The 27,664-nt window shown below is 35.3% G+C and overlaps 1 protein-coding gene across 2 annotated transcripts in view; it reads right to left on the reverse strand.

The window, feature by feature from the left end:
- Positions 1–27,664, reverse strand: part of usp53a (ubiquitin specific peptidase 53a) — a 56,396-nt gene that overhangs the window by 24,041 nt on the left and 4,691 nt on the right. For both annotated transcript variants that reach the window (XM_088625487.1, XM_088625478.1), the window contains exons 2-9: positions 16,220–16,934; positions 12,830–12,922; positions 12,566–12,700; positions 9,327–9,440; positions 7,780–7,862; positions 7,218–7,323; positions 3,302–3,448; positions 937–1,086 (exon numbers count right to left, since the gene is read on the reverse strand). In XM_088625487.1, the coding sequence (XP_088481613.1) occupies positions 937–1,086; positions 3,302–3,448; positions 7,218–7,323; positions 7,780–7,862; positions 9,327–9,440; positions 12,566–12,700; positions 12,830–12,922; positions 16,220–16,363 (972 nt within the window). In that variant the 5' untranslated portion in view covers positions 16,364–16,934. The remainder of the gene's footprint in view (positions 1–936; positions 1,087–3,301; positions 3,449–7,217; positions 7,324–7,779; positions 7,863–9,326; positions 9,441–12,565; positions 12,701–12,829; positions 12,923–16,219; positions 16,935–27,664) is intronic.

Genomic DNA, 27,664 nt, shown 5'->3' on the forward strand with positions numbered 1-27,664 from the left:
GTTTGTGGCTGGTCAGGTAAAAGCTACTGGATAAAATATACATAGCTGATAAAGTTATAACATAACAAATATGAATATTAACTATAAAACATGAAAACTGAAATAGTGTTACTTGCAAGACTCAGTTTTAGAAACTGATAAAAATTGTGTAAAAGCTCTGAGCCATTGCCAGCAGTGACTGGAGAATACAATGCTCTACCACTGCTGCAGACACCAAAGCATCTTACGACATGCACATGTAATGTCAGAGTTTAAAAACGATTCACCAGCACTGGAATACTGAGATTTCACAACATGAGGATTACACCATAGATAACCAATGGGTGTGGTACCTCCAGGATGCAGGAGGGAGGACATTTTTCACTCTGGGCTTTAGTCTCCAAAAAACACATAGTCATCTAATTTTAATAAAGATCAATGTTTTGCACCAAAGCAGTTGTATGTCATCATAGGTTTTTAACAGGACAGTAATTTATGACCACTTAAACAGATTTCTTCTCTCCTCTGGCTTTGAACGATCTGAATTTAGCAAAGTCTCCCCGGGCTCGACCTTATAAGCAGATTTTCCTGCATGTTTTTATGTCATTTTAAAGATGTTTTTATATTTGCTATTTATTCCTACTTTTAAAGTCAAGGTATTTTTCTTAAGAAACACTGGCAGCCAACAATGGAAATGTGTTAATGTACATTAACTGCCAGACACAAGTCACTTTTGCCAGACTCAGCACGATGTACAGGTAGCAGACTGCCTCAGAAGCCTTCATTTTTAGAATCTCATCTGCACAAAGCAAACAATTGCCTTTTCTGTCTTTACATGCTATGTTTGAGAAAATGCACTAGATCCCGTTTTGCTAACAAAGACATCTAAGGCTGAACAGTTAATGAATAACAAAACCCAAGACTATCTTAAAAGCAGTCCTGCTCTTTAATACTTACTTCTTTCACAGTGGCATCATCAAAGAACACCCATTTGGAAGATTTGGTGTGATAAGCAAAGGCACAATAGTGTTTGCTGGTATAACAGATCATTCCCACAAGAATTAGGTCAGTCTTTTTTGCTTGCTCATCTGTGACTCGATAGAAAAGCTGGAAGACACAAGTGAACCAACTGTAGTTTAATAAATCAAGAGGTGACAGGGGAAATAGAACGGCACCTCTATGGCACAATAATGCATGGAAAACAAAGAATATCAATAAGCGAATACTTTTTTGTTTAACTCAACATTAACATCAACAGTAACATTACTGTGATGACAATAGCAGAGTCCACAGGGATCTGTATTAGGACCATTGCTCATCCATGTACATCAATGATCTAGATTCTGGTACAGTTAACAGACCAGTTTAACAATTAGACCAATAAAGGTAAATTAGTAAACACTGTACAAACTTTAAAGGAAATTCTAAATGACAAAAATTAAGACTGGACAAACACCTGGACCTGATTAAATTATTCAGAATCTTCAAAGGCACAGAGTTAAACCAATCAATTTTGTCAGAAATGTGTGTTGAAACACAAACACCCTGGCCTTTCAAGAACAATTTGGGAAGATCTTCGAATTACCTAGCTACTAGCAACCAAAATAGACTGAAGGGTAACAAATGAGATGTTGCCCTTAAATAATAACGGCTCACTGTTAGTCACAAAAACTGAAAAATTAAAAGTTTAGCTGTGAAATTGACAATTATACATTTGCCTTAAGGGACCTGAACTAATAATCCAACAGCCATTTACACAGAATATAGCAATATTAAACATCGAAATGTGAAACTGAACCCTTTAAAGTTAACACAGAATATTTTTTAATATGAGAAATTGTGCCTTTCAACATTGTGACACCATTTGACAATACTGTCTTGAGTGAGATTATAATCCAATAAAACGGTGACTGCATACACCTTTACAAAGCAATTACAAACTATTTTGTTATATTACACTAATAATTCAATTGAAACAGTCAGGTCCTTGGTGACCTTCAACAATAGATTCTAGGGAGGGAGTTATGCCACCACAGCTTTGCCAATATCACATGTCCTCCAAACAGTATGAATCAGGCCCTTTGTAAAGTTCTGCAGACGTCTGTTAAACTAATCCGTGACTGGAACGTATGCAAATCCACTAAACAAGGAAAATGCATTTATTAATGATCAGCTAAATATACGGACCTGCCGTGCTTAAAAGGACATACAGTACATGCAATTTGTGAAGTAAGCAGCAAAACAAAGATTGACTTAGGTGTTTCGAAATCTCACACACTAGCTGAAAAGGAACAAGTAATAGGTTTATTCCATGCTGAAAAAAAGAAGAAAGAGAACACAACGTTTTGGCCAAGGAACCTTCTTCAGGTGTGCTTCTTCAGGGCCTACGCATGCTGACCCAGCTACCCACCTGAACTCACACACTAGCTGTCTGGCAGAAAGCGTAGTTTGTGATTTATATATATATTTAAGACACCAAAGGAAAGAGCAGCCACAAAAGGACAACAGCTCTGTACACAATGGTCTTGGAAGAAAAAAAAGACAATCAGATCCTCACATAGAACTATCTAACTCCTCTCCCCTCCCTTTGGGCAGCTTGCAACATGTGGCACAGCTGCCTTTTCCAGTGGGAGATAAAACTGTGTACCAGTAGGAAAACAGGGTAAGGCTTCACACACCTAAGGGAAGTGATTATGCAACTAGAGAACTTAAAGTGACATGTCACCAGTTTCACACAAGCTAAAACTAAACAAAAACAAAGAAAAACAGCAACCACTACGGATAAACCACCACCAAATAAATACAACTTAAAGCCACAGCTACTGTACTTACTGCTTCCATGTTTTCATTTGAAATAAAATACAAAATATCTTAGGGTTTGGACTGGTTACATTTTCTGTACTTACTGTATAATGGTAAAATGTTTCTTTATTCCTTGCATTCAGAGCCTTAGCAAATTTAATCAGATGACTTAGCTGTGAGTAGAGGCTAGCAACCAAAGATTATTTCTGTTTGTGCAATCAGCTTGGCTTAGATTTTAGACCACAATTGTGTTTTGAAGCAGTCTTGTTGAGATTTCTAATGGAGAAGGAACCAAAATGACTGAGTAGTAGCCAGCTTCTTGCTACATTTTATGTAATTCTTTACATACATCTTGGCTCTTTGTATAGCTATGAACTCACTAACATATGAGAAATCAAACTCAATGCATCTCTTGGCAATGTTTGTCATTAAACTCTATAATCCCTTGACTACTGCTTACAGTACTTACTGCTTTAATAGTTTTAAAGCATGTGTGTGACAGCACATGCTATGTTCTTACCCCAGAAAGGTTCAGTTGTGGTCCAAGCGATCTAATGACATCTTCTGTGAGGTCCGATTGTTCTGCATCCCAGACAAAGCCAATTGTGACTATCTCCGGACAGTTCATGAGCACACGTCTAATCTTGATCCTTTGTCCACAATTACTCTTGGGAAAAAAAATCGATGGGTCGATGAGTTACTACAACACCACCTTGTTTTCAATTATCACACAGCAGTTAGAGGATGTATATTTAGAAGTAACTGTGTTGTATGGGTTTACTTTTTTCAGAAAAATAGCACCTACAAGCTCTTGGGCTAAAATACATCACTTTGAAGGGTACAGTAAATTAAATATGTAGAGATGTAGAGGAAAGAGAACCACATACTGTAGTATTAGATCAAAATACTACATAAAGACATGGTAAATTAAGCTTTCAGAACCGTACTAAGTATATGAAAGTTTTTACATTGGCGTTTATTTTGCCTCTTCAGTACACTTACAGAAATAGCTTTTATCAGCATCAACTAAGACTCGATAAAATGACATCACACCAAATGAATATTAAGAACTACAGCATGGATGTATGTGTTTAGTCCTCATACTTAGAATAGATACTAAACACAGACATGTTTAGACCTTTTCTCATTTGTCTGATTTACATGTTTCAATGACTTTTCAATTTCAGGCCCTGTTAGATTTTTACTTTTCACACTCATCAAACCCAGACCCACTTCAAATGAGGTTGCTTCATTGACTATTTACGACAGAAAGGTTTTCATGGTGTTGTGGAATACACGACTAAAACACATTTTGCAGTTTGTAATTTTCCATTTTTCATTAAAATGTTAATTAAAGTTACTGGAATTGTGTTATGCTGGGCGGGGATTTAGTATGAATAGAAAAAAAAATCAACATGAAATCACTGCATGCATGGGTAAGTGACTCAGTATACCACTTTCTGATGAACAAACAATAATTCCACAAGGCAGAGGTTTAATGAAGTTGAATGCCACAGTTGCCAATGGCAATAACAGGGTGATTGTGGATAAGCCTTCTGCGCTATTTATATCCTCACAGAGGAATAACAGCTATCCCTTGCTGACTGCTCAAAAACAAAAGCAAGGCAGACCATATTAAAAGAATCCAATGTTCTATACGGATGAAAGTTACTTATCTGTACAATACAATTCATTATGAATTTTTTGTGTTTATGTCTACATTTCAGCACATTTTTCAATTCTGATGACTTAGACAAACTGCAAACACTGGTGAAATTAGTATGGCTACACTATTGATAATGTTAAAAGGAGAGAAAAAAACAGTAAAATTATTTCACTCTACATGACCAATTTTTGGATTTGAATGCTTTATTTCAACAATTTGTTTTTTGCCCAGCTTATTTCTAACAATTGCTATTTTCTACTTTAATTTGTTCAATGGTTTTAGACTAGTTGACCAGACAAACAAATGTTACGTTACACGTTGATCATATTTTCCATAGCTCAAAGCACCTCCTTGTCCGTGACTAACAGTCAGTGCTCTTTCCATCATAATAAACAGTTCCTTTTGTGAAACAGAAATTGATCTTTGCTCCATTTATTTGTTTTATTCAGCTAACATTTTAAATTATGTCCTTATCATGGGACAGAAGCATTCTAAAACTTATATTCCTAGTTGACATGTCCTGAATCTCCTGTAGAATTTCTCCATCCAGATTGCCAACCGCCCTCCATGTTGCTTCTGACAGGCTTCACACTGAAGACAAGATTCTTCTCTTGACTTTCTCTACATCCATTATTCTACCACCAGAGCCAACAATATTATTTAACCTTTGACCCAATTTATCAATGCAAAATGACTTTGCTGAAAAAAGAAACGACTGGATTGGTTTCTCTTGTTGATGCTGTTTGCTGTTGATCTTTTTTAACCACTTCCAGCACACATAAGAGTTTTGAAGTCAAAGGATTCCTTCCCTCTTTGATTTTCAAACTGCTCACCATCATATTTGAATATTTGTACTCCTGTAACATAGACAGGCCTTCCAGATATGTAAACTTATTAATATTACTTTATAAACCTATTGGTCTTGCTCTTCGCCAGCTTCTGAATTCAGCAAAAACCTGTTTCAAGACAACATATTTCATCCTTTATATAGTGAAAGGAAAGCTGGTTTGCTGTGCAAATGTACTGTATAAGCAGGAAAAACATTACAATTAATTTTATAATCAATAGATGACACTTTGTTTTTAAATGAAGTTTTGAACTTTTTAATAATACCAATTACAATTTCTGGGTAGGCTGAGAAGACAGAAAGAAACATTGAATATTGGCAGCCCTAACTATACAGTAGCTTGCATTGTTTTTGTAGGTACTTTTCTCTAGCTGTAACTTTCTCTGGGTAACGTGCAGAAAACTTCAGAGTACTCTTGCTTTTCAAACATATTTGTAAAAACATGGCACTGTACTGATAAAGTGACCTACATACAGATTTGTGCATCTTTTTGTAAACATAGTTGCTATTTATAAATGAAAATGAATTTCTTTTAGGCTGAATTATTTTAAGACTGCTTCAATAATCACACTTGGCATTAAATCACTGGTAAAAAAGGATTAGAGCTGCATTTTTATTTACAATTTGCCTGCATACTGCACATGACACATGGAAACCAGAAACACTTTTGTTGCAAAAGAAAACTGCTTAAAGATGATGTTAAAGCTAAATAAGTAGATAAGGTAATGCAGAAATCAGAAACATAGCAACCACTGTTTCTTTTCTTCTGTGTTCTCTTAAAAAAGGTTAATCGTACCAACTACTATTTATCTCACTGAAAAAAATAAAGCATAGAACAGCTCATTCAGTGATAAAATACGAGATTAACCTAGTCTTTAATTCCATGTAAAAGCAAGTAGTACGTATGAGGCACATAATCCGTTTATGCTGCGCTGAACTCCAATGATTACGGCAATACACTTTTAATATGGATAAAGAACGTCAGACACAACAATCCCTTGGATATATTTAACTCGGTTTCAACAATCACACCAGGTTTCACTCCTGTCTGTCTCTGAATGACAAGAGAAAAGGCACCTTATATATAAATCATTTACTGTACAAAACGGGGAATTTTTTCATAAAACATACAATTTCTTACTATGGCTTCAAAGCTGTTGTCATCCTAATTTGTGCTTTTCAGATTTACAAACAGGGCTGGGCTTACTGGCTTGGTAGATTTATTATCATAACACAAACTAATACCATCAGCCACTCCTTTTTGTTCTGAATGACAGAACATGTCTCTTACCGGCCTAAAAAATACCACATACTCAGTTGCTGGCTTTAAAAATATGGGCTCGTCAATGAGAAATGTTAAATTATCTTATATTCTATTTTCTAGTGATTAACGCTACCGTAATGTACTGTATGTAAGATGAAGTTGTTTCAACAGGTAGCATTATAGCTCTCTACAGATGTTATAAAGAGATTTACATTAAAAAAATACTTTTTTTTATTTCTTTCGCTCGTTTCTGTGTGAAACTGTTTACTTGCTCCTTATAAGTATTGTTACTGTATATTAGATTTATTTGGCTGTCTCATATAAAATTTGAATTCCACAAGCCATTTCCAAAATTGATTTTACTGTCAGCAGACAGACTTTGTACATTGTCTATTACTGGTTGCCTTTACTTTTACAGGAGATTCTCCATCATGTTTTAAGGCATGACAGCAACATTTATTATGATGGTGGTTTTATGAACGAAGTAAAAAAAAACATCATTGTGTTTCAATGGGGTGATGTGCTTTTACGAACACATCTTCCCTTTGTATTGAGAATCCATTTACTAAAACACGAAAAATGACATCACAAAATTACAATCCTTTTTTTAATCTTAGAAATACCTTCAAAACAGATAAAGTCATGAAAAAATCACTTACAGGGCAGTTCCTGAGGTCCCCAATCGTACTTGCTGCCTGCAGCAGTTCCCCGAACATGTCATACCTAAGACGTTCATTTTTTTCCAGAAAGAGGTCAACCTGTTGGCTAAATCAAGAACGAATTCCCTTAATGGCAGTTTTCAATAATTTAACATACAGTCAATTCAAGCTTTATTGTCCCCTAGGGGAAATTTGTTTTACAGCACAGTCAATCTCAGACTCACAGCTTACACAGGGGGTTAGGATTTTGAGCAGGGCATACAGCTGAATTCACATATACTGTAGTCACATTTTACCCTTAATAACCCTTGTAATAACCCCCTACTAGCCAATTGTGGTAATACAAGATCTTAATAAGGATACAAACAATAAATAAAAGTAAATAAGACAACTGTATAGGCTCACTAACAAGTTCTTGTAGGCATGCTTGATGAATTTTTAAGAGATTAAAGTGTTTTTTCCCATTTTTTTATTTTCTGGAGCCGACCGCCTAAGTTGAGAGTGCAAGTTGTGAGTCTACTGTGCTGAGTTTCTTCTACAGAATTTGTGGAGTGTTACTTACCAGAGGGCTGTAGTGGAGACATAGTGCACTAGCTCAGTGAAAGGTAGAGGGTCAGAGGACGCCCCACAGCTACGACAAACACACTTTGGAAAGAAATAAAATAAAGACCTTTTTTAGAAGCTGCTTCTTTTGGACGCCACTTGCACTGCAATGTGATTTTAAGAATTTCACAGTTGGATTTTGATTTAAGTACTGTATCATTGTTTGGATGCAACCAGTGAGCTAGCAATAATATTAAATAGAAAGTGTGGACTAAAGGACTACTGTATATCTGGAAAGATACAATGGATTACTAAAACTCCATACACATAGAGGCATTAGCAGGCATTACTTTATGTTATAAGGATCTCTCTCATATCAAGACCCGTATTGTTAAAGGAAAAAAAATGTTATCCACCGAGTTATCTTAATATTCATGCAAAGTAAATTGGTCTCAATGGTTTTTCAATTTTGAAAAAGGTATAAACTGGCACACAAGGCATTTGAAGACAGTGAGTCAGAAAAAAAGGAAATTACCAATACATTTAAATAGAATTCTCGCATGGAAAAAAATGTTCTCATGAGTCACTGTAACAAATTTCAACAGTGGTCACTTTTTCTAAACTACATATCAACAAAGCATTATACACAAAAAGGAAATATAACAAATGATATCATTTGCATAATTTCTGATTTCTCTTCTGATATGTTGTAAATCAGACTACCCAGGAGACTTTTAAAGCTTTTTATTCCTGTGCACAAATGAGCTGTATGTTTTCAGTCTTCAAATGAAGTCCAATAAATTCTAAGGCCATGTCCGTGGAACAGCAGTATGACAGTAAGGTTTATTTGTTTTCTTGCTAGATCAGGTGTATAATATCCTCTAGGCCACAAACCTTTGAAGTAAGTTCTTGTGAATATTTTACAGAATAAACATCCCAATATAGAATTAGGGAAAAAGATTTTAAGCAATTAAGTGTTTATTATTCATAAACAAAGGAAATAACTGAATAACTAGAGAAAATAATACACCTACATTGAGTAAATTGGGAAATGTTAAAGAATAAGACAAATCAATGGATAATAACATGAAAAATATTTAAATTAAATTAAATAATCCAATAATTAAATCAAATTATATTTAATATATATTTTTATTTATTGTATATATATGGATTCCAAATATCTCGATATTTAGATTCCAGATCTGATTTAATATCCATTTTGCCGCCTTCTTCATGGATACAGGGATTATAACATAGTCAAGACTCTCACAAATCTGATGACCTCAGTCTTACAATAGTCCTGCTCACAAATCACATCTACAACTGCACCTACTACCTCCTTGTTCAGATTTTAATTATTTTCTGTGGGTTTTCCAATCCAAGTAACCACTTTTATTTATTTATTTCTGATCAAACTTTTAGCAATGTTTCTTTAAAATTTTACCTTCTTGTAAATACTGAGAATCCCATTTAACATTAAAAGCATTTTCTAATGTAACTTTCACAAAATATTTATTGGCTTTGCTTTTGAAACCTATAACTTTGTTCTCCGTGCTTTCTTACCTGTTCATACAGAGTCATGGCAAACTTCTGGTGAGTAATGCAGGACTTGGAAACACACACATCTGTTTCAGTATCAGGCACTATATGCAGGTGAATCCTTTCAAGAATATTTTCCTGGAAGACACAAAGAAGATCTACTTAATTTTCCACATAGCAATTGTTTTGCCACATTTCTTATGTGATATGTCCTCTACAGCACAGTTCAGTCTTCTAAATGAGAGATGAGTGCAAAGTTCCCTTCAGAAAAAAAGGATGAGAGAAAACAAGAAAACCATCAATAAACTGAGATTAACCAATACAAAAAAAAACATTATCACACAAAAATAACTGCACACAAGCTATGAAAAGGAATGCCATTTGTGAAACCCATCTTTAGTTTTCCTGTATGGTGTACATTGTATTGCATGTACTGAAGCATATATAATATGTTAAACAAGTATATGACACAGAGACAATACAATGAACTAAGGCCAAATATAACAGCTCTCAATTTTTTTCAGATTGCACATCATATTGGTTTATATCTATGCCTATTTAGAACCAGCAACTGATAAATCAACTCAATTTCATTGCTGCAATACCTCAGACCAGTATGGATGCATAAATACCACATCACCATGGCTACATCTTAAAATAGAGCAAGAGTGTCCTTCCAGCAGAAGCCAGTGTTTCCATTTGCTGGCTCATTGTGGCTTATTAGACCTGTATGGGAGAGACAGACGTGACTGCTCATGGAACAAGTGTTTGGTTCTGTTGAATCAGCTTGAATGGCAGCAGCTGCATTCTCCTTCATATACCGATATTCTTCTGGATCAATTCTTGTTCAAGTGTTGATGCCTATAGAGCACAGGCATCTCTCAATTCACCCATCAGCTGTAGCAACCTTACAGTTCCCATCGTCCATTCTACATCGCTTTAGGCTGGCCTTCAGCAAGTCTTTGTACTACTTACAGCATACTTCCCAACAGTGATCGCCTTGTCATAAAAACTTGCCTATAAAGACACACATGGCCAACCTACTGGAGATATCTAAATGTTTAGCAAACCAGCTTCTGGAAGCACACTGGTGTCCTGCTAGAAAACTCCAAGAATACATTGCAAGTAGAAGGACGGTTCACATCTTGGCTTTCTTGAAATGTAAACCTGTCAAAGTCCACCCCTTTTCACACTGCACAAACAGAAATGGCTATGGGCGTGTATTACCCACTGAAGGTGTGGTAAGGTGTGACTGAGAACACTGCAGGATTGCAAATGCCTGAAAGGCAGCAAGGATCACTGTAGTTGAATAATTTCACTCCAATACTCAGGAAATTCGGTTAACTCTTCTCTAACCTATCCATTCATCCATTTTTAACCTCTATCCAATAAAGGGTCACAGGGGAGCTACAGTAGAAACCCTCCCAGTCAGCAATGGGATCCACCAGTCTATCACGGGACATACATAGACACGCACACACAAGGGACAGTTTTCCCAGAAGCCAACTGACCTGCCAGAATGTCTTTGCACTGTGAAAGTAAACCATAGCACTCGGGGAAAAAAAACTTGTGTGAACACTTTGAAAACATACAAAACTCCAAGCAAACAGCACACCAGGAATTCAATTCAGACAAGATTTGAACCCAGTACCCAGAGCTGCGAGGCAGCAATGCTAACTACGTTGGTGCCATGCCACCCCTTATTAGTCATATTAAATCTAAACGAGATTCTGCTTTAATAGATACAAACACAAATGATCAAAAAGAAAACATAATAAGCATACACTTTTAAATACATCTATTCTAGTAGAAGAGAGATCTGTGATGCTGATGAGCACAGACAGGTTGACTCAGATACAGCAGAACCATCAATTTAGATTGTTGGGAACATGTGTTATTAGAAGACAATGCAGAGCATTTTAAGACTGCAAACAGAATTGATATACTAGTGATGCAAAAAAGAGAAAATAATAAGCCTTTCCCAATATAACCCCTGTAGGAAATTGACACAATGCAGTGCTCACTGAAATAATGGAGCCACTAATGTAAAATGGTATAACACTCCAATATATTATCTTCTTTTTAGATTTACACTCATTTTGGGCATAGACAATGTAAAGTATATAAACTTGAACTTAAGTTAAGGTGATCCATTATTTCCGAGATATTTAATAATTTGTTGTTCTTTCTGCTGCTGTGCAAAAACATTTTTTATTAGAGAACATGCAAGCCTTCAAGCTATAGCAGTACAATAATTAAGGGTAGTACTATTTTTCAATTAAAGTGATTCAATAATTTATTCTCTTTAGAATTTTTAGAGTCATTTTGTCCATCACATTATTATAAGAAATAATAGTCTTTCATCATAAAGCAGAACATGCTTTAACTATTTTTTCTCACAAAATGCAATCCATGTTCTACTTAGTACTAAACTTTCACTATGTTGAATCATTTGTTTTGACTCACTGTCTAAAACAGAAATCATAATTTAAATGGATGATCTAGTAAAGCAAAATAATTTGGAGGAAAGTCCAGCCATTACATGATGAAAAGATCTGTTATTTCTATAGTTTATTATAGGAGTGATTATTATTCTGTTTTATGGTATTCTGAGATATGTAATTATTGTAAAGCATTGATTAATCACCTAAAAATAATTTTAAAACCAGAGAAATTTGCATAAAGTATCTGTTCACTGATTAAGTACTTATTTTCAGTCATTTGGAAAATCATGTTGATTTTCGTGAGTGAATAATATGAAATTATACAGTATATCCAGTACTTATAACTACGTCCCATACATAAAACAGTTATACAACTATATAAGAAGAGGTCTTCAGGTTTAAACACTTCTTCAAAGCAATATATATATAATTATAAATAATAAGCAAATGCAGATGTTTAGCAAATGTATGCGATTAGCAAGTTACTAATGACACGTAAAAAAGAAACGTGCTCATTTCACTGGAAAACAATAGGCATAACATAAATTGAAATAATGTAATATGTAAAATATAGTTAATCCAATCAAAAGCAGTAATAATGGTTCACAGTAAGTAATACTAGGGAGTAAGGTTATACTGTATAACATGCCCTGATCATAATATAACGCTCCATCAAAAAGCATTGCAAGTGTTACAATACATTCTATAGCTGTAACCTTGCTGGTATGGTTTTTTTTTTACAAAATGTCCTGCTTAGCACTTTGCTGCCTGGGGCAGATACACTGTAGGGGTCACACTGGCATGGGTCAACGCACTTACAAAGCACTCAGCCGCATCATCCATGAAACCAAGCTGAAACCTCTGCTCGTCTTTGAAGGTCTCAGCCAGGGCATGTCGTAAGTTATCTGAAGGCAGGGCTCTCTCTCTGCTGTGTTGAAACTGACTAAAGATGCTCTGGAGATTAAAAGGGGAAAAAGGGAAGAAAATTAATTGAGCTTATCTTAACATTATGCGATCTGAAATCTAAAAAATAATAAAGAAAAATGTAAAGTCTCCATTTTCGGTAAAAAAATAAACCTTTACCTTTAAAGCACAAAAGATGCAGGCTTCTCCAAGGCAGACATGTCCTGGTAACTGTCTTAAGCTCCTTCGGAAAACATCCAACTGCCAGAGTACCTGAGTGAGAAAAAATGCCTTAAGAGTGATCACCTTTAATTGCTTTGAGAGAAGAAATCTCACATTGCTTTATCAGAAAACACTTTACAAGCAATGTATGATTGCATATTGTGTTGTTAACATTTGTAAATCAATTTAGCATTTCATACAGCATTCCAATTCTAACTATTTATGAATGTTCGCTTGCAGAATGAAAAGCTTAGATCAATTTTAACTGATGGTGTAACACAAAAATTGTATTTTCCCAGCCCCAGAAGCCAAGTGTCTGCAAATGACAAATCATAACATTTCCATGTAGGTTTAAAAAGGAGTAAAACACAGAACACAACAAGGAATTTGTAAGACTCTAGTTCCCCAAAATAAAATGAGTAGATACATTTTCTTTTTTAACTCGTCCTTAAACCTGAAGCAAAGTTCTAAAGTTATGAGGAAAAATATTTTTTTGTAGCAGGTACACTGAACTTATCGAACTGATATAATTCATTATACTAAAACGTCTCAACAATCAGAATAAAGTACGGGGGGGGTCTACCAAAAAAGTCACATGTGTGGCCACCACTGGAAGCATTAAAAGCAGTACATCTGTGACAATTGTTTGCACCGGTCTATAGATGCTGTCTTATGCAATTCTGTTTCTGTCCCATTTTTCTCTGAGTCTGCACAATTATTTGCTTTTCAGTGGTCTCTCGATGGGTCATCCCAGCTTATCCCACATATATTCAGTGGGGCTCAAATTTGGCAAGCAGGGCACCCATGGGATAACTGTCACATTCCCTTCTATCGAGAAAGCCATCGCTACATGACAACCACGAAGAGTGTCATGGGCTGAAATTGAGCTCTATGGACTTCATTCGTGGAATGCCACACAGTTCACCACCAATCACTACAGATCATCACAATTGGACCTCCCCATCAGCTCGTCTGTTGTACCCTAAAATGGTGCATCATTCAGCCTTTTTGTGCCAAAATCCCTGTTGTCCATCTGTTTGATTCATCTACTGTAGGAGAGTCCACCGCAGTCCCTGCTACAAAATATTGGGCACAAAAGTGTTGTTCTCTTGATACAAATGGCATGTTGCACTTTTCTTTCTCAACTTTCAACAAGCTTGATATTCAACAGGTTAAGTCAGTTCATCTCCTGTGCCCAATAAACATCCCCATTAATGATACAGCATTACTAAAGGCACCTAAGTGCATCAGGATCACTCAACATTGATTAATATAGTGACACCAAAAACATTTGGTCGGTATCAGAAATCCATATACATATTCTTTTAAAAGCCTACATGTACTGTACGTGTAGATTTTGCTTTGCTGTACAGTATATATAAATATCTGATTACATTCTTCCTAAAAATACATCCCATAATTTGAAAATGGCAAAAAATATTTTTTTTTCTGTAGCTGGATCTTTTTAAATTGACTAAAATACTTTTAAAAGCCCATGAATGACAGCAGGAGGAACTATGTAAGTTCATCTACAATGGGTAGTATAAATTTGCTGCATTGATCCAGTTATAGAACAAATGTTTAATGCAGTTTACAAATAACTGTCCTATTTTTGGCCTCACTTATAATCCTTTCAGATCAAGACTGGGTGTTTTTGGAACAAATTTAATATTCAAACACTCCTGGGGTTACAAACATCAAGACCAAAAGGAAAAAGAAGAATTTAATGATGAGCTTTTATCAGCTTTCTTTAATTATCTAGGACCTACATATTTATAAAGCAGACTTAGAGAATGACAAAGACAACTATGTATTGGTTTTAGGGCACGTATTTTCATTTGGAACAATCCACTGTATAGAGCATCTCATGCCTCAATTGACAAATCACAGCCAACATGGAATTTGATGGGTCATGATGCAGTTATTTTTTTAAATATACTGAACATGTATTGTTCTTAGATGTAGTTTCCACAATTATTCCTATATGGTTATAATGTATTTTAATCTTTCTGCTTTCATTGTGAATGTAATCTTAATATAATCAGTCCACATTAAACATTCAGTCTGTGTGAATGCCAGTTTTACCTTTTAGAGCAGACCCCTCTTAAATAAGTGAGGATTGGTCTTTCTGAAGTATTTTTTGAGGGGTGGGACATATGAGAAAAGTTAGAAGAGATCAAATAAAACCCACCTAAGAAACAGGCTGAAGAAAATGTTATAGATTCATCTAAAGTTTTATGTTCCATTGCAAAAGTATTGTTTAAGGGAGCACAGTGTTATTTCTGATCATTATTATGTATATACAGTGATACAGTTTATATCACTATAAGTTCTCATATAGACTACCAGTTATAGGGGCATTAGTGGAGCTGTTAAGAAATATCCATTACTTTTGAAGTTAAAATAAATTGCTTACTGGTATATACTGTACATCTTTAAAAAGGTCTGCAAGTTTCTTTCTACACTGGACACAGCAAATTTTTAAATGCTGGACTTCAATCCCTGAGCCATTTCAAAAGGCACATTTTGAAAGTGTTATGAACATACAGTAAGCAGAACAAAAAGGAAAACTCTAAATACATTTAATACAGATGAACGTATTGCCAAATCCTTATTTCACTTAAGGAATGAAAAAAATACTGATGTCATAACTTAAATCTTCAACCTGTCAAGCTTGGCTTTTTATAATGAGTCTTAGTGTTTTATTGCTGTGACATTCATGACCCTTACTAGAAATGACTCCACTGTTCGTTAAGAGAAAATGAAAAGATTATTTTTAAACATGGCAGGAGGCACAGGTTATTTATGTTGTACTGTTCTTGGTTTACAAGCAACTTGCAATCTATCCTAAGACTGTATTAGCTGAAACATACAGTATGTAACTTAACCATAAAAGATTCCTAGAATGCAGGAAATGTAATGTTCTTAATTTTATACAGAATTCTGCTTATCGGGATGATAGTGTGACTCTCAATATGTTCCCAGAACAATGTACACACAAGTGCATGGGGTGTACAGGGTATTGTATTTAAACACACATACACAGTACAGTAGACATGCAGTAGTACACATGCCTACTGCTAAGCACATACATTACAGTGTGCAGAGGTTCTTACACATTGTAAAAAGCAACAACTGTGAAGTAATACAATTTTTCAATAAATACTTATTAGCCGGTGTCATTATATTTTTTTCTACCTAAAAAAGAGGTCTTAGATAAGATAACAGAGCCATCAGATCACATGGCAATCTCTCCTGTTTAGACTCAACCAAATAAACCCAAGTTCAAGGAGCACATACAGATACAGTTTCACCAGATACATCATGTAGCTTTCGCATTTGACTCACCTGTACAGCACTGTTCAAAAAACAACTGTTTTGCCCAGGTTCATTCAGCAAGCCTTTGGTGGGAGCCAGAGAGAGCATGCTCCCAGGCTGGTAGGATTTTCCAAGATTGCCACCCTGCTTCTTGAAGAACTTGACCCATGCCATTTGATTAAAGTTACACTTTGTAGAGAAGAGTTATTCTATAAGTATAATAAATTCTTAGCACTAAGGTTGTTCCTCAGTGCGGTACGTGTTACAGATCTCCGTAATTGTAATATTGGTTTTCCGCTTGCTGCGATTTCACTAGACATCAGGGTCCGATCCCACAAAATGACTACCAATAAAAAAATTCCATCTTCCGTCTTTTGGAAATGTCTGAGGGAGTGGCTCAAATTAAATGCCACAAAATTAAAAATCACTGGCAAGATGTCCTTTGTACCGAAACCAAAACCTCTGCGTGCAGAGCAGTAATCCAAGACGACTAAACCACTGCTGTGTTATTTCTGTAGCTTGCACATTGATAATCATTCTTCTTCAAGTTAAAGACATACAGTCCTTCTCCTGTTCAGTCATCAGCATAACATCAGAAGAAATTCTGTGATCCCGTATAAGGTGTGCCCACTTCTCTACATCATTTGCCGTTGTTGGTAATCAACAGAAGAAAGTTCCAAAGTTCATCCATAAGGAAGCTTGAGGACAGCAGTTCCACACATTGGACAACATCACATTGGTGACTCTGGAGTTAAGAGAAGAAAAAGAAAAAAAAAACATCAAATGCATTAAGGTAAATTTAGACAGATGATGTTGTGCAAAATCGAAAGAGTGAGGAAAAGAGGGTGTAGTGACTTGATGCACACAAAACCCTGTCATATTAAATTGTTCCATTATTGCAATAAAGATAAAACAAACTCAAAAACATTCCAACAAAAAAGAGGATTATCCTGGAGCTCTGAATTGGGTGTAAAAACCATGTAAAATGAATTACACACACATTTACAAAATAAATGGGAACATAAATGGATAAATGGAAACATCAAATAAACTATGTAATTTAATTCTGTAATTTAATATGAAGTTATATTAATATAATATACTGTAGCTTAATATAATTACTGTGCACTTTTAAAGTATATCACTGGTAGTAGACAGACAGCTTATGAGGTGGTGGTGCTAGACCAATTATGACTTTGTTGGAATCACGTGTTTTGATGTGATAATAAAAGTATATTTTTGGAGCAAATAACTACAAGTGTGCACGCTAAGGAAGCTAAAGCAGAAATGGACACAAACAGTGCTTTTAACAAGGAATATTCAGATATTCAGGAGATTCCTTATTTAAGATTAATTTTTAAACTGTAGGTGGTAATCATTCAAGGAAGCACGTACAGTATATTGATCGGTTAATTGATTGCATCAAGATTCTGATACAGTGATGTAGTGTGCTCTCACGAGGCACCAGTTCTGTAGGATTTGGGCATTTATGGGGACAATTATTAATTGTAGCCGTAAATCACAAAATGATTCTTTTGATGGCTTTAGAATCCAACCATGCGATATAACTCAAACAACGCACACACACAGGTACTAATACACGAGGATACATTTATTAATACATAAAATATGCATGTAAACCTAACAGATCTTATCGAGAGGGTTATCAGAATACAAAAGGTATATATTCAATCAGTTACAAAGAGTTACATATATCAAGAGGACATACGTTCGGTATATCATTCATTTAGGCCGTTTCATAAATGAACTTGGTTATAACTTCTACATTAGATACTGATTGCATCAAGATTCTGATACAGTGAGCAACCTAGTGAACTTTGTAAATACTGTAGGAGCTACGAAGGATATTCCAAATATTATCAAAATTCAAGAACGGGCAACCTCCTGGAAAAATGACACAATGTAGTCAAGCGTAGATTATTACATTCAGGTAGCCATAAACTATAAGCAACAGGCAGAATTGAGTTTAAAGAAGCTAATTATAAAAAAAGACCATTTTTTGTGTTGAAATCATTTTAATTTTCTAGACAGTGTGTTAGCCATAAAAAGGCCAACTACGTTATTATATTAAGGAATATTAACATTGTAGAAAACAGTAGTTAAACCTTCTGTAATTTAAAATGTGTAATATCTGAGGAAATTCTGAAGCATGGTGGAGCTAATATTATGGCATGCATGTACAGGTGGTACAGGTGAGACTGTGGTGTCATAATTAGTCGAGTACCACAGAGTTCTGTATTGGAACCCCGGCTCAACATAATACTGCTCTTCTATATTTTGTTTTAGTTCTGAAATGAGCTGAAGTCAGATACTATAATGAAACAGGAGTTATATTCAGCAGTGCGAAAGCAGAAAGGTAACTGGCTGATTTAACTTGTTAAGGACTGAGATGGATTGAAAACCTGCCAATAAACTTGCCTTCCATTACCAGTATGGGACAGCCATGCTGTGGACTGCTACTGGAGAAGCAGTAAAATAATGTCAAATTGGAAGGATATGTAATCAAAAGTGCAGACTCTTTAATTGAGGGAAATATGTCCTACCAAAAGCATGAGGACATACTGCAAAAATTAAACAAATGGGAAAGAAGTGGTAGTATGAAATATAATCAAAAGAATAAGAATAATTTCTCAGGAATACAAACATGACTGAACACCAGTCACACCTGTGAAGCATAGTGGAAGTGATGTCAAGGCCTGGGCATACATGGCTACCTTTGGAACTGACTCAATCATCTTTATTGATGATGTAACTAAGGATGGCAACAACTAAACAAATTCCAGAGTTTACAGAAATATGTTGTATGTATAAGTATACTTTGTTATAGAATGATCAAATAATTAAATGTTAATGATACTGAAAATGTCATTCAAATTAATCTTTTGACCACAATTTGGATGACTTTAAAGCAACTGTGTTGACTTTGCAATTGCAATAATTCTGGTGGCCACTGTATCTACAGTACATAGTTTCTATTTGATTTAAACTACACTATATTTCTAAAGCAATCTGTAAATTGCATGCAACAGAGTACTGAGGGTTAAATTTTTTAAACCACTCCAAATTATTTCAAGAGCAGATGTAATTTAGTTTCAGATTTTGCAGGCCAAACGTGTGACTCTTAACTTTGTTTACTCCCCATAAAATTATGATGCACTGCTTTCTTTCTGTAAGGTGTACATGAAGTAATAAAAAGTAATAAACAGAGAAATGTAAAATGTTGTTCAAGTTATTAGAAATTTAAAATAAAGAATTGGAATACCATAGTTGATAGATATTTAATGAGTAAATCTGACATCCTTCAAAACTCAGGTTCATCTCAGGATGCTGAGACTCAAACTTGGCCAAGAACACACATACAAAGTGGAATACAGTAGGTGGTGTCAGCCTGCTCGGAATCAGACATTAAAATAACCAACATAAGATGTATGAGACATTTATGATTCCAAAGTAAAATTGTTATTAAGGGATTCAGACTAAATTTATCTTACCCCGATATTGACATTTGGTATATTTAAGTCCATCGATATTTGTAACACAATATTTAATAAAATATCCAAAACATTTTCTAAAACAAAAAAAAGATGTAGTAAGCCAACACATTTTCGACTTGTGCTAAAAAATACTGGGTGTTGAGCAGCTCCTTTAAAGATAGGGTGTCCTTGGCTTCTCTTTCTGCGAGGAGAGTGTAGTGTTATCAGTGACAGCTATATCATTCCTCAAACCAGTGCTAAATTTGCTGTGAGCATCGTGGGACCTAGAGTGTGAAACAAGTTAGAAGGCTCCACAGTAAGAATTTGCAACGAGGGTTGAAGCAATTCAACCGAGCTGACTGACAAGTAGGGCTGCCAAATTGGGGAGTACAAAATTATTTTAATTTCGGATTCAATTTTTTAAACAAATATCAGAACTCATAGACAATAGAACCTGACTAGGAGCTTAATCACTTCTGCATCGATATTACATTTCTATTCTGTTAAACAGCACACATTCCTGACAATGAAGTACACTGTAATACAAAAGAAATTCAAGGTTACTTCAGAGTCTTTTCACTCAAGGAGTTTATTCTTCGAAGATAAAACTTAAATGACACAAATGTAAGCAGACAGTACAATGTGTTCTGCGAAAATGGAAATTGGCCATAAAACAACATCTAAGGTGCAGAGAAAAGATTTTCTAGAGTGTATACTGTAGATCTGGTCATTTACACTTAAATATTTTCATAGTGCAATTAGTAGTGATTATTTAGAAACAAAGTAGTTTTAAGTAAAAAATGAACATTTAAAATTCCGACAGGCACTTTTGGTGCGAAAATGCATTTTAAGTGAATAAGTATTGCTAGCACTTTACTTAAACTTAAAGAAACAGGCCAAAGCAAAGTAAGCCCTCAGAAATAATCATACAAAAAAGAAATTCTGCATAATAGAAAAGGTCATTTTAGTTTGGCATTAGGATCCTTAAATCAGTGTGCAAAGAAGTAGTTTAAGCACTTGCTTATTTTAATTATCTTTGAGTGTTGAAGTGCATGTTTGAGTGGAGGTTAGCAGTACTGGTCTTCGGTACTGTATTTGATGCCAACCTGAAGTAACTTATATAGTAAGTATGTTCTCCCCATGTTCATGTGGGTTTTCTCCTAGGGATGGCGATTAGGTCTGATTTGCTATTCTAAATTGTCCCTTTCTCCACAACCCTGTGGTGGTGATAGATTGGTGTCTTGTCCAGGGATTTAAAGTCCTTAGTTGCTCCCTACACTTCCAAGATAGCATCCCAGAACGTACAACCCTCTCCAGAAGCAGCTTTCTGAAAATGGATGGATGAAATGTGGAGTTTCTTTTTTCTAGGCATCAAACAAACTAGCCAATGTTAAATCACATCAGCAGACTGTCCTTTATTTCTTATAAAGACAGCAGCCCTGGACACTGGAAGTCTGTCCTGGAAGCTTTGGGCACGAGGCAGGATTACATCTTGAACAGTACTCTAGTCCATCACAAGGCACACACACAAGCACAATGAATCTAAAAAGTTAATCTAAGTGTGTATGTATGTATCCCAATGAAAATATTAGGAAGGCTCTACTTTTTTCTTTGCATTCAATAATGTCTCGATATGAATTCAGGCCCGCACTGCAGACAAATCCTTTATTTTCATACTTAAAAATAACTGTCCTTATCACCTACTTGGAGAACAGCGAAAGAAATCAAATGAATCATAGATGACTAGCAATGTGCTTTAATGATTTCAGTAACTATTTTATGGTGTCTGCTGCTTTTGACCTTTGTGAATGCATCATTGTGAAGTGAAAAAAGTTTTGCTAAACTCTTCAATGAATACCATCGAGTTTAAATCTAGATCATGATGCAGCTGTAGTGACACATTAAATTGGAATACTGAAAATCTGATTGATCAAATTAAGAAAATTGATGCTTAAATACAGCTCATTATACACTGTGGTTATGGTTTGCAAACCTTCCTATCTTGGAGCATAAAAATTGTTTGATTCCAGTTAAAGTGGTTATCAGTTATACAATGCGTACTGTATACGCTTGCACTTACTATACATGAAATTTATTCTCAACGCTTTTAATTTTAACTTGTATTAAAAATGCGACCAAACTATGGGGAATGTGAAGAAAAAACAAATATTTTCAAATTAAATTTGGATCACATTAAAATAGTTTTGTTCCTAATGCCCCTAATCAATTATATTTTACAGACATTATACAGTACATTTTAGTTCTAAAAACTGGACTTTTTGGCTATTTACTGAAAATATAATTTACACAACAGCTCTTAGCATAATTCCAAATAAGGGACTCAGAGAAAAACTCCATATCCTTATATTAAGAGAGATATAAGTATGAATTAAACATTAAGGTTCACATATTTTTCCTTGTACAAACAGTAAAAAACAACAAAAAATGCAGTGTAGGGCTCTAAAGTACGGATTCCTTCCTATTAAGAGGACAGAGGATTAAGAGGATTACGTTTGCATCATAATATTCATATATTAGGAATATGTTTGGATTGTAACTTCACTCAGTGAAACGTATATTGTCACATTGAAAGGGGAAATGACAGGATGAAGTTGCTTTTAAAAAAAAACTAAGAGGAGAAGAACTAAAGAAGGAAGGGGCAAAAAATACATTCAACTTAATTTAAAATGTGGTATATTTAGTTTTAAAGTTCCTGTTTTTGTTGTTCCCTTATAAACAAAAACACTCTGACCGCTAACCGGCTGTTTTTCGCCTACATATGTTAATGTGTCAAAGTCCTGCACAACAACATTACAAAGCAATCGTTTAAGCTCCTTATTATTACGAATCTCTACTCATTGTGATCACGCATGCTGTTGAAGGGTGAGGGGAAAAACGTCTCTACCTAGTGCAGCAACACGTAGCCAGTTTCCTGTTGTAACCACAAAAATGCCTCCGTTCTGACCGGAACATGCTTCAGTTCACATTTTTGGGCCTTGGCCAGGGTGTAGTCCTGTTACAGTCAGTGGAAGTGAGTGCTTTTTTTTTACGCAGGCTTATTTACATGGCTACCTGCTTCCCTGACTACTTTCTATTCAACAAATTCCTTCCACCTGTGAATTAGCAAACATTAGAAAACCAGGCCTCACAAAGTTTGTTTATGGCTGCCCAAAGAAGTTCTTCTGGGTCTTGCGTCAAACGCCTTCAGTATAGAGCCAGCTTCTGGAAAAGTGACTCATGAAACCAGACTAAATTAAACCGATATTCCACCCCCAGCAGTAACAGTTTTGGATCAGGGGAACACATCTGACAGAGTCAGCTGTGTACACTCCATCAATGAAAGGCTTTTATACATCTCAAATGTAGTAAAAACGTGTCAACATTCAAGTGCTAGAACACAATTTTCCAAGTTACATCTGCCCCCACACTGCGTTCATTAACATAAATTCCTCTTTATTAACACAGAAAGTCCTGTTGTTCCTGATAAAGGAAACATTATGTGCACTGTTTGTAAATATATTCTATGCACCACAGAGCTACTTCAAAATGATTTCAGCATTGTGCTATATGATAATAAAAGAATGAAATGCACATATAACAAAAAACATACTATTTATGAAAGAGTATCTTACAAATGGTATTTTAAAATGAGCAAAACATATCTGAATGCAACCATCCTTTAAGATGTATCACTGATTGGTGGACAAAAACTGTTTTCTCAGCTTGAAATTAAATTATCATCATTTAGATGGGAAGATGAATCTCCCTTTAATTGGGAAGAACTATTATACTAAACAGAGATGAAAGATTAATGTCAAGACAGCCTTTGTTCACATTATCTATACTACATTGAAGAAGTAGTTCAAACAGTATTAAAACAGGGATCTTTTTAAATCAATTCAAGGGTTAATTGTTGTTTCACAGTTAATAATAAAGACATCTCACTATATTACAGATAAATTCTGTTAGTATAATGAACTACTGTGAATTTACAGTATGTGCACAAACACAATGAGAAGTCATGACAGCAAATCATTTTGACTGCTGATCCTAACACTATACTAATTTAGAAGGGTGTTCTTTCTAAGATTCATTATAGTGTAAAAGTATTCAGAAAACATAATATCCTTCAAACTTAACAGTTTTAAGTGAGTATATGGCCAGTCTAGACTGAATCCACAAGAGTTGTTTTGTTGTTTTAACTGGACATTTAAGATCCCTTATAGAAATTTGTGGTCATACCAATAAAAATAAAAAAAATTGGTTCTAGAATCTGTTTATAAAAGACCAAAGATAGATTAAAAACATATCCTACTCTTGTGAGGAAAAACAGCTGTATGTTTTTACTCTTGATCAGAAAAGATTACAAAGGGACCGCATGCAATTATTCTTGACAATGTCAAGGCAATGGACTTCACAATCAACAGTAAACCAGAGGACACAAGTAGAATGTACGGCAAGATGCACTTCAAATGAGAACAGGGAGCACTTTTTCACATGTTGTGGGAATCTAGTAAATGCTAACGAACTACACTGTAGAAGAGGATAGCCTGGCTTCTTCCAAAGAATTACTTGATGAGATGTTCCTATCAATTATCAACTGAAAAGCCAAATAAGCTGAGTGGGCCAAATGGCTTCCTCTAATTTCAAACCTTTCTTATGTTATATTATGTTATGGTATGTCTTATCTTGCGGAGACAATATACTAAAATAATGTGACTTGCCTGCAGATTTTTTTTAAAAAGTGTCTTTTCCCATAAAAGAAACAAATGACAAGCAAAGACGCAATCTGGAAATCGTTAGCATTATTTTCTTTTATTTTGATGCTATGCTTCAGCTCTGCCTCTTGTGCACCTCTCTGTAGCTGGCTATTCTCAATATCTGGCAAGTGTGCCAGACAGTCCTGAGATGACCCAAAAGAGGTCTGTCCCACCCTTCCTCAATGGCATGAGGCATGAGCTCAAGTACTTTTCTTATTATTTTAAATCTTATTTTAGGTCTTAAATTAATTCCAGAATAACTGACCACTGACCATACGCTTATTTCAAGCTTTGCCTGCACATTTTATTGCCAAAGGAAAGAACATTTCATAAGCACTATGCACTCTAATTTGTCCACTTTCTAAAGTGGTGCAACTATTAAAATAATAATTATTAATTATTTGGGACAGCAAATCTTGGTTTTCCTAGAGTAATATTACAAAAATATTTTAAAATACTACTGTCTCAATGAAAAGAAGTATGTTCTAAGAGAATAATTTTAAATTATCTCATAATCGTTATTTCTACTTCTGGAATGCATCATTCAACAACTGCATATCCTAAAACTATCTTTTGTTCACTATTTTTTTATTCAATTTTATTCAAATTGTTCATTTTTTTAATTAAAAGTTCAAATGTAAAAATGTTGATTATTTTACAAGCCACTAACAGCACAGACAGCTTCTTTGTCCATTCTACAATCTGTTTTCTTATCTTGAAATGAACTAACATTTTTTATAAAAGAAGAATATGCACAAAATTAGACAGTTAAGGTAATACCCCCACCCCACCCCTGCTCCAGGTCAGAAGGAATTGCCCCCTGCAGGGTTCGGGCACAGGAAACAGGGGTGGCAAATGATGTGAACAGGGATCTCAGATCCAGAGCAGACTGACACCGAGCGTTCACACTGACAGGGCGGAGTGAGTGTCAGGGCCTCAGCAGAGTCCTAAGGGGACGGTGGGGGAGGAGGACTGTGGATGAGGCAAACACTGAGGATATGCTGAGGTCAAAGATGCACTGGGCTGGACAAGCTGACTGTCAAACAGGACAGAAAGGGGAGTGAGAAAGAAGAAAATGGCTGACAAAGCAGGGTGAGCAGGGAGAAGAGGGGAGGAATGGGAAACAGCCATGAGGGGGCAGCTATCTGGGCCTCCGAGGAGGAGTGATGAAATCAGAAGGAACCAAAAGAGAAGAGCAGAAATTACGGTAATTGTGGTGAGCTAATTGTTTCCATGGACCATGGAGTAGTAGCCACCGAAGAGCTGCTTGTTCAAGGTGGGGTGAGAAGATGACTAAGCTTGAAGGAGGCAAATGGTAGCTTCATGGTAGCAAATGGTAAGAGGTGATGGGGTGGGAGTCAAGCAATGGCACCGGATGCAGCAGGAACTATTCCAAAAGTAGGAGGATGGAAAAATAGTAGGATGGAGAATTCAAAGGTGGGGTCTTTTGCAAGAGCAATCATTTTGTGAGAGATTTGTTTTCCTGCCAAGAGCAAATACAGAATACTAAATATTTTTAAGCTGAAGAGAGCAGAAGTGGGCCAAATTAAAATTTGACCACCTCCTGAATGCTTGTTTATAAACTTCATTTTATGAGGTCATTCTTAATTCTCCAAATTAGTCCTGAGGAAATAATCAAACAGGGCTGTTAGATATATTTAGGAAATAAACCTGTGTAAATTACTACCTTCACATCTTCTTCAGAATACTTAAGATTTACTTTCACAATTTCTTAAACCCAGTTTTAAATGAAATAAGTCTCTCTTGGGTCCCTTTGCAAAAGGCTCAGCAGCACAAACTGAATTACATCACTGAGTCTGGAGCTAAGCCCTCGAGTTCTGCTTGCAACTGAACTTAGAAAGAGCTTGAGAGTTTGATAGCAGAGTCTATGTTGTAATCAGCTTACATACATTTACAGAACAACCCCTATACACAGCACTAAGAACAGCAAATAAAGTAGAATAAAATACCATAAAGCTTGTAAAAGTACAAAGTTTATATCCCACAGTGTTCAATCATCCACAACTATGATTTGAAAGGTTTGTAATTTCTGACTGCTTAGAAGCAAATAGCACTTTTTTTTAAATCAAATGAAGTAATAAAAAACAGATATGACTAAGTTTACTAAACATTAATGCATATGTGCTGCTTCACTATACTGTAATGGTTGACTGACATATAATCTATTGGTTTTTAAAGAACAAACAAAAAACAGATTTAAATATCCCAAAAAGTATTACTTACTGGAGCAGGAAATTAATACATTTTTTCTAACGTCACACTATCACGGCACCCCATAATAAACAGCTCAACTCTCTCCAGCCACAAGTGAAAGCAGAACACTAATAGCTGTACATTGAAAGGTAATTGAATAATCCAGTACTTTAAGTGTAAGAATTATGAATGTAGGAAGGCAGTTCCAGAAACTGGACATCATATTTGCTTTAGTTCAAGTGGGTAGCTGCGTCAGCATGCGTAGGCTAGAAAGGAACAAGTAATAGGTTTATTCCATGCTGAAAAGAGAAGAAAGACCGTCTTCTTCACACCCAAAGAAGGCTCCACAGCTGAAACGTTGTGTTTTCTTTCTTCTCTTTTCAGCATGGAATAATCATATTTGCTTTGTCACCTTTGAATAGCTTGGGCAACTACAGTTCATCTTCTCAGCTAATGGTAATCATTACACAGCATAAAAGGAATTGTTACAAAGAGACTGCCCTCTAATGACTTTTAGCAATGACAACTGCAAAAAACAAAGCCTGTCACAGAATACCTTTTAGTGTAATATTTACCAAACTTGCAAAATTCACCATTGAAAATGTCGTAAACTGCCTCAAGAACATACTGAACAATTTCACCAGCAAGTTGCAGAAGTCTGTGGAATGAAATAAATTGTCTCCTTAAAACAACTGAAAACTCTCAAAAAGCAAATCCATAATAAATACAGAGCTCAAAAAGCAAACACATAATTCACACCTGAAGAAGGCTCCACGGCCGAAACGTTGTTTTTTCTTCTTTTTTTCAGCATGGAATAAACCTATTACTTGTTCATTTGCATAAATACAAAGTACTTCTTATAAGGAAAAAGAACAGTGATTTTGAGTGGGCAAAAGAAAGTGTCTTTGTGGTAACACCTACAATTGCTAAATAATTAGGAAAAATGCATGTGTAAGAGTACTAAGCTCATATATATTCAATAAAGTCAATAAAATAAGAACAACTGA

This window comes from Lepisosteus platostomus, chromosome 1 (assembly GCF_059453375.1).
Source record: "Lepisosteus platostomus isolate fLepPlt1 chromosome 1, fLepPlt1.hap1, whole genome shotgun sequence".
In the NCBI taxonomy this organism is placed as follows: domain Eukaryota; kingdom Metazoa; phylum Chordata; class Actinopteri; order Semionotiformes; family Lepisosteidae; genus Lepisosteus; species Lepisosteus platostomus.